Source organism: Pleurodeles waltl, chromosome 6, assembly GCF_031143425.1.
Source record: "Pleurodeles waltl isolate 20211129_DDA chromosome 6, aPleWal1.hap1.20221129, whole genome shotgun sequence".
NCBI lineage: Eukaryota > Metazoa > Chordata > Amphibia > Caudata > Salamandridae > Pleurodeles > Pleurodeles waltl.
The window spans coordinates 1,677,501,562-1,677,513,394 of record NC_090445.1 but is presented as its reverse complement, the minus strand read 5'-3'; the positions used below and the strand labels follow the sequence as shown (position 1 = coordinate 1,677,513,394).

At 41.2% G+C, this 11,833-nt stretch overlaps 1 protein-coding gene across 1 annotated transcript; it reads left to right on the top strand.

Moving 5' to 3' along the window:
* Window positions 1–525: 525 nt before the first annotated feature.
* On the top strand, window positions 526–10,100 carry LOC138301335 (beta-1,4-galactosyltransferase galt-1-like). Its single transcript, XM_069241703.1, is given in 2 exon segments — window positions 526–1,819; window positions 1,822–10,100. Coding segments are annotated over 2 exon segments (1,137 nt in total). The 5' UTR covers window positions 526–810; the 3' UTR covers window positions 1,950–10,100.
* The last annotated feature ends 1,733 nt before the right edge of the window (window positions 10,101–11,833 follow it).

Genomic DNA, 11,833 nt, shown 5'->3' with positions numbered 1-11,833 from the left:
TGGCCCATCCAGGCACACCTAATTTCTCTATTGTGTGGCTCTCTGGGAGGAATAACCAATTTCAACTGTCAACTACACCCAGTCATGTGACCCTGAAACAGGATGCAGGCACTTTCTAAAAGTGACATTTTCAAAATTCTAACTTTAAATCCAACTTTACATTAATGAGGATTTTAATTACAATTTCTCAGATTCCAAACATGGCATTTCTATCTGCTCTTGACTGAGGTTATCAATTATTAAGTGTAATAAGTTAACCCAATGTTATCCTATGGGAGAGATAGGCTCTCTTAGTAGTAAAATATAATTTAGGAGTTTTTAAATACCAGGACATGTAAAACTTAAAAGTACATGTCCAACTTTTAAATACATTGCACCCTGCTCTCTGGGCTATTTAGGGACTAAACTAAGGGCGACCTATATGTAATAAAAAAGGAGATTGGCAAGGTACACCTCCTGCCAAGCCAAATCAAAATCTCAGTTTAACACTGCACACAGAGATTGAAGTGGCAAGCCTGAGACAGTTTAAAGAAGTACTTCAATGGGTGGCACAAAAAGTGCTGCAGGCCCACTAGTAGCATTTAATTTAAAGGTCCAGAGTACATGTAGTACCACTTTACTAGAGTCTTACAAGCAACTTAAATATGCCAATTGGGTGTAAGCCAATGTTACCCTGTTTAAAGGAGTGAGTACAAAAGCGTTAGCGCTATTTAGCAGTGGTATTGTGTGCAGAATCCTAAGGGCAGTTAAACAAGGTCAGCAAAAACAGGAGGCTGAAAGCCAAAAAGTTGGGCAGAAACATCAACAAGGATGTCAGGTCCAACACCTTTGAGTTTAACAATACTTTTTATTTTTTCATTAAACCATGTGCCTTTATTTCATTTACAGGTATATGGACACTGCTGTACAAGAGAAGTAAACCATTTGGAAATGTTTTCGCTAACAAAATGGTGGGTGTGCATTTTACTGGGTGTCATACTAGTGACATCTGTGATGCACAATGTGCTACAAAAAGTTCCCATCCTTACAATAAATATAGAACAAGAACATTCCAGTGCCAGTATTACACCCCTGAGTAACAACCGAACCTTCATAATGGGAGCTTATTACGATAACCGAGAAAAAAACCTGGAACGATTGATCAGCATTGTTCATCGGCAGGATGTAAAAGAACTCTACTGTTGGATCAACTGCTGTACAATTAAGGGCTACATGACTGTAAAAAAGGCAGTGATCGATTTTATTGCCCATGATTTTGGATACCCTTATGTCATAGCGCATTTGCTTTGCCCAGAAGTCATCAATTGCACCCCAGAATATGTGTCAATTCACTGGTCTAACATAAGCGACATTGCCAAGCTGCCTGTATTTAAGATAAGAAACCGCGCACCCAATACAATGTCTGCAGACTTCACGGTGTGTATTTCCACTATGTTTGGAAATTCAACCAACGTTTTACAACTCGTTCAAGCCATAGAGATGTACAAAGTTCTTGGTGCCCAGAAAGTGATGATATATAAACATAGCTGCAGCTTACTGGTAGACAGGGTCTTACAGTATTATATCTCTGAAGGTACTGTTGAGGTGATTCCTTGGCCGATTGACTTATATCTTGATGTCTCTTCAAACTGGCACTTTAGAATGGAGCCTTACCCAAAAGATTTGGGTTATTACGGACAACTGGCAACCCTTAATGACTGTGTCTACAGAAATATGTATAGCAGCAAGTATGTGGTAATCAATGACTTGGATGAAATTATTGTCCCCAAAAAGCACACTAATTGGGCAGAAATGATGGATGATCTCAAGAAGCAATATCCGATATCTTCTTTCAAAACCGCGTCTTCCCCAACAACGTGGTAGACTCAACTTTTAATGTCTCAGCATGGAGAGCAATACCAGGATTTAACCTCTTGCAACATGTATACAGGGAACCAGCGACCCCTTAGCATGAGAAAATGATAGTCAATCCCAGGAAAGTGATCCAGATTTCAGTTCACACTGTTTTAAAAGGATACGGACATCGGTTGGTGGTACCTAGTGAGTTTGCATTTACCCATCATTGCAGACAAGCTATGAAACCTAATTTACCAAAAGAATCCTTAATTAGAGACACAATTCTGTGGAAGTACAGTCCATCCTTAATCAGAGGCATTGAACAGTTTAAAAACAACAGCTTAATATTTGGAACCTTTCAACCACAAATACCATGAGAGTGGTCCACCAACAGCAGTGACTCTAAATAAAACAGCGGTTCATCAGTCTATCCAATAGATCTCTCAGAAGATGGAGGAAAATAAAAAATATATTTTTTTAAGACAAGCCAAATGCCGTATGTACAGATAGAGTGGCAGCACAAACAGGAAAAAACAGTGCAGTAAAAAATGAACATTGAAAGCATTTAGACACGAATTTACACACATTATGCACTTTTCGGAATGACCTGTGAAGATTAATAACCGTGGTCTCTGTGCAGCAAGAAGTGTTGTCCATGAATGTTTCCATGGTATACACTTAAAAACTACTTGTGAAGCCCATCAGAGGTACTTTATTCAAAAGTCAACTAACTGAGTTGCATTGATCATGAGAATCCCAATGCTTAACTTCCATTTCCTGGTATGATATGTTATCCGAAGATTGTAAACACTCAGGCAGTGATGTATATAATGAAACTTCCAAAAGGCAGCCTTTAATGGAATGCATGCACCTCATGCTCGGATTGTAATGCTGATTTCAGGAATATTTTAAGGACTAACTCCTCATTAATATGATAATTTCTCCATGAATGGGGGACAATGCCCTGGCTTCTGCTGGTAAATGAACACAAGGGATACACAGTGTGTCAGTCAGGAAACAAGAGTATTTAACTTAGGTTCAAGTGATAGTGGTTCACTGGGTATTTATTTACTAAAGGACTAATAAATAAGGTGGAAGTCTTATGTATCCACAAGTGTTATAATCTCTAGGAGAAAAGTTATTTCATGCCCACATAGATCGAATATACTGCCACCAGCATCTGGAAAAAATTACACAAGTCTTTTCGGTTGCTCTACTATTAGCATGAAATGTTTTTCTCCCTACAACACATGACAATTACATTTTAAAACTGGATTCAGTCCTGGCCTTTTCACTGACCATCTGGGCAGATGCACTGTTCATCCTTCCCCTGGAGACCCTCCTCGTCTAGTGCCGTCCTTCCTGGCATTGATTGCATGAAGGTGGTGGTGTCAGCCTTGCCCCTCAGCCACAGAAGCAGAGGTCTAAATTCTACCCTTAAGGCCAATTACAAGCCTTTAAATACATATAGAGGTCCAAACACTGTCTAATATACACTTAGGGGGTCATTATGAGTTTGGCGGCTGGAATAGGCCGTCCACCAAACTCCTGCAGTCATGTTGCAGCCAGTGCGGCCACCTTACCACGGGCCCTAATATGAGTTCCCTGCTGGGTCAGCAGGTGGAAACGGTGTTTCTGCCCGCTGGCCCAGCAGGGAACAGCCTACAACATTGACTCTGGCTCATATTTGAGCCGGCGGCAATGTTGCAGTGCGTAGGGTGCACCAGCACCAGTTGCGCTGTTCACTGCCTGCAATGCAGACAATAAACAGCGCGACAGGCTGGCCATGGAGGCCCCTCCACTGCCCATGCGGAGTGCATGTGCAGGTCAGGCACCCACTTGGGGCCCCATTCACTCCATCTCCGCCAGCCTTCACATGGCGGTGCAAGCAGCACCGCCCTGGGGATTACGACCACCAGCCCCCCCTGTGGAGGTAAACTGGCGGTCCGACTGAGGTGCAACCGCCACAGTCGTAATGTGGCGGTCAGACCGTCGCCAACGGTGTTTCCGCCCACTGGCCCAGCAGGGAACAGCCTACTACATTAACGCCGGCTCATAATTGAGCCGGTGGCAACGTTGCAGTGCTCAGGGTGCACCAATCACGCTGTTCACTGTCTGCAATGCAGACAATAAACAGCGCGACAGGCTGGCCTTTGGGGCCCCTCCACTGCCCATGCAAGGTGCATCGGCAGTGCTGGCACCCACCTTGCGCCCCATACAATCTGTCTCCCACAGCCTTCCCATGGCGGTGCAAGCAGTGCCACCCTGGGGATTACAACCACCAGCTCTCCCTGTGGAGGTAAACTGGCGGTCCGACCGTGGCACAACTGCCACAGCCGTAATGTGGTGGTCAGACCATCGCCAAAGTGGTCGGACCACTGTTCTGGTGGTGGTCAGACCGCCACCACGACCCTGGCGGTTTTAATGAGGCCCTTAGACTCAGATGGCGATGTTTATTTATGAATTTTCCAGTCTACGGTAATCTGTTGTATTTGAATACATACATCACATTATCATGTTTCCTGCACTGTATGATTACTTCTCTATGAGGACTATATTGTTGCTAATAAATGAATACATATTTTTGAACAACCTTTTAAAGTATGTGTAGGTAATATACAAAAATTGGCCAGGCTTTTCTGTACGTTGATGATTTGAACACTTGTGAATGAGTTAGACATGTCACCATATGTATTAATGTTTCACTAAATAAGTCCACGGTGAACCAGCGTTGCTTCCACCTGGCTTCCCCAAGCATGTAAAACATACTACACTGTTGTTGGACTGTAAAGACAATTAGAAATGAACTTCCTGGTGACATCAGAGCCGAAGTCCCACTGTGGACACACTCACTAGATCCCACTCTTCCTCAAAGCATTAAATGAAATAGGCCTTCACTAAAACTTTCCTTACAGGTAAATACAAGAGGCTGGGCACTGGCTGCAATTACCAGTAAGCACTTGATTGGAAAAACCTTAAACAATTATTTTATCTTCAAGAGCTGTTTGCAAAGACCTATTGTTCTGTAACCATAATTTGTCAAATGTAGCTTTAAGTACAAAAACTTAATTTGGTATGAGCTATTTTTGGGTATGTTTGGTGTTTGTCTTGCTGCTGTGGTATCATCATATTTTTTAATGATAACCACTGAATGTAAATGATTCCCATTTTAATTAAATATATATTCTAACAATACTAAGATGTTGCTTATATAGAGGATTCACCAAAATACATTGCAATGAAAATTTTATATACACAAATATTATCACTCAGTTGAAATTTGTAATTGGTTTATCTGACTCAGAAGTATAAGCAGTTGAATCAATCGTATGAAAGACTTCGGCATAAAGAGCTCAGTGCCCTGAAATATCATACCTTACCTCATGTTGAGATCTTTAAAATCTTCCATGGCTCCCGCCCTCACAGACCAGCATTTGACACCTTTGTTTGAGGTCTATACACAAACCAAGCATTGCAAAGCAAATAGGTCTAGCTTTAATGTGTTGAACCATGCAAGCACAAAACATATAGGGGCCAGATGTGCGAACAGATTTTGCGATTACAAAGGGTACGATTAGAAAAATCGGACCCTTAGCAAGTGCAAAATTACCTTTTGGCATGTACAAAACTCAGATTGCTATTCGGTAACATGTTACGGAATCGTAATTTGGGATAGGGAGTACATACCAAATCTCTATCTGGAAGGAGAGCACCTAGGGCACCCTATTCAAATAGCTATTCACAATGAGTTGTATTGAGGTTTTGTGATTGAAATCCATTCGCAAAACAATACTGTTTTACTGACTACATGAAGATACTGTCAACCCAATCACAAACGGGAAAGGATTCCACAGTGACTCCTTCCCCTTTGTGAATGGTCCCAATTTTTTTTTAGGTGTAGCCTAGTCTTAAAAAAGTTCATAAACGTTATTAATTTCATTTTTTTTTTAAACACATTCCGTTTTCCTTTAAGGTAAAAGGGATGCATCTAAAAAAAGTTGCTTAATCTTAAAAGCAATCACAGACATGGAGGTCTGCTGACCTTAACAGGCCACCATCAATATGATGGCAGCAAATCATATTGGGTCGCAATTCAACCTACTCCATTAATATTAATGAGGTAGGTCGAATTGCACTCCACTAAGATTCATATTTTGTGACCCGAAGTACATAGGCTGGTTCTCAAAACACTGGATTCGCTAAAAGTCGGCACACAAATAGTGATCATATTCGTATACCTGGCCCATACTTTTATCAACAAAGTGACTGAGGAACACACTCAGTTTTTCACATCTGAATTAAAACCCTATTGTCTCAATAACTTAGATGCAGAACATTAAGCAGTAAACAACATTTGTCTGCTGTTTGAATTTTTAGAGTTTTAAAAGTGCTAAATGATCCAAACTCATTCATGAACAAATGATCTTAATACTTACTGGTAATATTCATTACTCCAAGTCTAAATCTTCTTCATCGCAGTACTGACGCTCTGAGCACTCTAGCATGCAATGCACCCATTATGTTATGCACAGTGTTGCATTGGGTTCCGCCCATTCAGTACACCCAGATTTATTGATTTTTGGATCACCCGGTTTTGGACATTTTACTGTGTCGGGTGTCTCGCTATATGTGCCTCTCCCACGTTAATCAAATGCAAATGGACTGCACATGTTTCCCGCCAGTGTCCACCTATTAAGATAAGGCTGCTGCGATGCAGCTAGGATGCGGGGCTCTGTGCACGTGTGAGGGCTGCGCATGTAAGACTAAAGTCATGCGCAGCCCAGTAAGTGCACACAGGTAGCCTGGTGCAGAAGGGACTCTGCATGATAAGATATTTAAATGGGTAGAGGGGTAGTCCTTATAATGTTAGTATCACTCATAGGGAACATTAGTGTGATTTACAGTTTCATCTACCGTGGCATTTTACTGCACACATGGGGGGAATCTGCCTTAGAGTGCAGTTTTTCTTCCCTTTGGCCTACAACGTCGAGTGACATCAGAATTGGGTGAAACCTGTGATAGAAAATCAAATCTGCGAGTTCCAGGAGGATATCTGTATAACTTATGGGTCATCCGGAACTGTTATATTTCTTTGTCTCAGGATCAGAGCCCAGGACTTTTGCCACCCTGCTGTGTTGGGGTAACTTTTTTTCAACAGCATTAATAAAGGCTAGCCCACACAAAAGGAATAATTAACAGTGCTTCCCTCAGCACCGAGAAGGGAAGAGTGCAGATAAAAATAATCTGCATCTGCTAATTACCTGTCACACTGCACCAGGGTGGTGATGGCCAAGGCCCACTGAACAAAGGAGGAAGCCCAGACAACTGGAGCCAACCCAGGAGGGGCTCCTCTTTGAACTTTTGGTGGATGTCAGAAAGGGCACAGCTAAACCCCAGGAGCAGATGTGACCAGTGGCTCCTGGATGATGCCATCATGGACCAGCATGATGTGCAGGAGGGCTGCGATAGGGGTGGAGATGTGATGTGACACCCCAGGATTGGCCAAGGGTATCTGGCTTCTAGAACCTTACACCCTCACCTTTAAAAACTTTTGCACAAGACAGAGACTCTCTCTTGGTTCAAATGGTTTGTGCTTCTTGCTGGTTGAACCTGGGGCTGCAACAGCCATGAAGAACTGGAAGACAGAACCCCATGATGCCCAAAAAGGACTAAGGACTCTGCGCCAGTTGACCCCAGGACAAGTGGGTATCCCCAAAGGGCAGTGAGGCTGGCCCTCTTACATGCCCCAATGACCAGCTGCGGGAAAGGACTACTGACTAGAACTTGGCACCAGTAGTAAAATGAGGCCAAGATTGTCCAAATAGGCCCATGGGGCACAAGTGACGGCATTTTGAAGATCAGTGACCTTTGAACTTTTCACAGACAATAGTGTGTGTGGGGCTCCACTGCCTGGTCACTAATTACTCCTGTGGTGGGCCAGGGCCTAGGGGGTCAGCACAGACTGGATTATTCCACTTAGTCTAAAGAGAGTGCATGCATAGGCCCCCAAAGCACAGGCTCTCGACTGGCCTAGAGACTGCATCCCCCGAATGTATGCTGAAAGGGGGCCAGGACCCAATCCTCGAACCCCAAAGACCATGAGACAGAGGGAACGCTGTTGCACCCCCTCTCCGACAGCGAGGGTTTGCTCACTCATGCTCCCCGTGCCCATGTCTAGGGTGAGTGGGGGCAGATACCAAGCAAGTGAGAACAGAGCTGCCTGCTCTCACTGCAGCAGGAAGATGCAGGAGCCTGGGGACAAGCCAGGGTTGTGTTTCCTGGGCTGTCCCCAACATGGGACACACTTAAAATAAAAGGCAAAAAAAAGAAAAGAGATGTGGCGCATGGCAGTGGGCCAGCAAAAACAAACAGCGACTCTCTGCAGCTCAGCAGGAGAGCCGCTCATTCATTATTCACTGCTCCTGAGTAATAGCTGAGAACTGACCCTATATTTGCGGGGTCCAGAAACTCACGACCATTTGGAATTTGTATTTAAGTTTGAAAACACTCCCAAAGCTAGGGTTTTAGTTCTACAGTTGGTAGTGCAGCATACCCTAGGAGTATGTTCTATGGGTGTGTTTAATGTGGCTTGAAGATGTATGAGAAAGATAGCAGCTGAATTGATGGTTGCATTTGTAATAAAAAAGTGAAGCCTTCTAGGGGATGTTTTCATGATTACATTTTATACAGGCTTGAAAGTATACAAAAATTACAGGCATGTTTTGTTCATGTTAAAATGCTTTATTGACATAATAATGTTGACAGTGATTGATGATCAAGGGGAACATGCTTTATTAATATTAATAAGTGCATGTACATATGGTTATTATGGAGTATTGCATTTACGCTGCAGGTGTTTTTAACATGTGGTCTGTTGTAATTGAACCTTTGACCAAACCCATATATGTTTGCATGACCCCTTAAGTGTCAAACGTGATTATGCAATGTCATCAATGATACTTTCCATCAGCCTAAATGTATATATTTCTAAATTAATGCCTAGTATTTAGTGAGGGGGGGTGTGTAAAATAAATTTACTTTTACTTTTCTAAAGAAAAGCACATACTGGACAGTCATTTATTGAGTGTTATTGTTGTGTGCCAGCGAATGGTGAATACTAGCCCACACCACCTTCCCTGGGTAGAACTAGGACTTCTCTGCATCACCAAACTGAGAGAGTCAAGCACTACAGTGGGGCGCTTTGTTGCCAGAAAGGGGGAATTGCTTCACATCCTTTATAATGTTTATTTTTTACCCAGGAGAAGTTTAATAGCCTTCTCTTTACTACCTAAGGAAAACCAACCCACCCTTTCCCCTAGTTGTAATACAGGAGTTCTTCAACTGCACTTACTGAAATATAAAGAAATTGTCACAGACCATGGGTAATGTCAGGAGGGATTTTTGGACTGTGACGGGGAGGATTTAGATTAGTATTAATGCAGATTACTGGTATGTAATCAGATTATTATGTCCATATCTTGCCTCCGTCTTCACAGTACTGATGATGTGAGGATTTATCGAGCAATCCTGTTGGAGTGTGTCTTTTTAAAAGCAATATTAACAAGAAAAGCTTGCAATATATTGTGTAATGAAGCTGCATAGAATGTGTTAACATAGAAAATAATGCACACGTTTGAAATTTGCCCACGGGGAGTGGCTACCATTGTCCCCGAAGACTAATGAAAACTTATTAATGATGTATTAATCATGTACTAACGTTTTGAATTTGTATTAGCATATCTTAATTAGACTCATGTACTAGGGGTTTGTTAACTTAATCACTAGGCCTTAGTTTAGCAAGGGTCTGGGACTAGCTGCCTGGTCTCATATTAAGACTGACGCTGATTGCTGATTCATTGGAGGGGTAACTATCTGATGAAAATTGTAATTGTCTGTTTGCCTTTTCTTTCTAGGTACCAACTGCTCTTTTGATAGAGGCCATAGTTAGATGTTTTCCAAATTTGTGATTACTAAATTGTTTTGCATGAAGCCCAACATGCCGATGCTAATTTGAGGTTAGTTAAGGTGTTCACCAAAATTTGATGCAAATAGACAAATGGCTGAATTCTTGCTTTGTTGAATCACGTATCATTGCAACTTGCTAAACTGTTTCTTACTAATGACATGTTAATGCTGGACGTACATGCCCTATACTTTGATTAATTGTGTTTTAATTACAAGTTTGAAGAGTTACTAATGAGATTGATTGCTAATGAGATTAATGGAGATGATATTAGATTGTAACAAATAGGGAAATAAATATTCTAACTCTTAACTAAATTGGTGTGGTTATTCATGACTGAAAGGTCATGGTGTGTTTGCTTTATTGATGTATATTAAATGTTATTGAGATATTTATTTTGTGATGCCAGAAGGATACCTCGCACTGGGAAGTCTCCGAATGTAGTCAAAAGGTTCATCGGCCTAGGCGTGTCTCCTTGTAAGTTTACTTATCAAGGTTCTGACGCGCTGTCAATCCCACATATTTTTAAAGTTGTATATCCTATATCTGATCGAAAATTATAAAACAAAATTGAAATGTTAACATCTTGAATATGATCAGTGTTTTTTGCACTTAAAACATAGGACAACATACCTTCCAATAAAAATCTATCATTTTCTATAATGTGTGATTCTTAGTGACTTACAAATGTATCAGATGAAGTCCATGTGGCTCTCTATAAATCTCCTGAAAGTATATACCTTTTACTTCCACCCAAGAGGTTGACATAGCCCTGGTTGATGAACCATTAAATCCAAAAAGACCTCCCTTTTTCATAGATTTATTTGCATTCAAATTAGCAAACTTAACTTTACCAATCGGCTCACAGGTGCAGCTGTAAGTCTTTCCCTTCTGTTGTTATTTTGTAATTAACTAAAATATAGTCACTTTCTCAAACAAATCTCTGCAAAACAAATCTAAATGTCCCTATTTACTGTCAGGTTGTGTAATCTTTCCCCTTCCAGCAATGCTGAGTTTTACATAAATTCCTAAAACAATACATCTTGTTCCAAATTAAACTTTGATTTGGCCTTTGGAAAGAATTGTGGTCCAGGCATAAAAATGGTTTTATCAAGCAATATTTGTATATCTGGAGGATATTTAATCAAAACTCCGAAGTATCTAGCATACGTTATGGTAGTAGAAAAGCAATTTTAGCAGTGTGATATGTGAGTTTAATCATCTCTAATGGTTCATATGGCGTATCTTGTACGTCTTTTTAAAGTGTAGGTAAATCCCAAACTGGAGAAGGTGTATGTATAATAGACATCTATTGTAAATGTGTTTGAAAGTACTTCCTGCTAGACTCTCGGCAGAGGAAATGGGGATTTTAAGATGCCTTAAAGCATTTATAGAAGCCCACTGAACTTTTCAAAAAGATGGTAAAAGATTCTTTTGAAATCTATCCCTTAAAAATTCCAGTTCTTTGAAAAGATCACATGACAGAGGAATTATATTTTCATCTTGACACCATCTTTTGAAATTAAGCCAATGTTTTGAAAATGATTTCTAGTTGATTTTCTAAGGTGTCCCTGTATGGCCGATGCAAATTCTTTGGAACTTCCTAATTGTTGTAGAGGTTACAATCCATTCCATCAGATGAAGATGTAAGAGAGCTTAGGGAGATAGATGTAGCCACAGGATTGGGGAGATCATATGATGTCTGGGGTAGATAGTTTGTCAGAAAGAAGCATGGTCTCCTTGGCCGGAAAGTTGCTATTTATAATACACCACTATCTTCCTGTGTTTTCTTCAGCACCTTGGGGAAAATGGAAATGTGGAGGTGGGGAGCATAAAGGAAACCAGAAAGCCAGTAGGATTATAGGGCATCCACCCTTTCATACTTCTCTGCATCTGTTTCTGGAACAGAATGGGGGAGAAAAGTGTCCTCCACTGTAGCAAAGAGAACGATCTATGGCATTCCTGTCTTTAATGGTTTTAAACGTCTGGATGAAGAAAAAGAGAAGGACATGCCCTGCTATAATTGTCTACTTC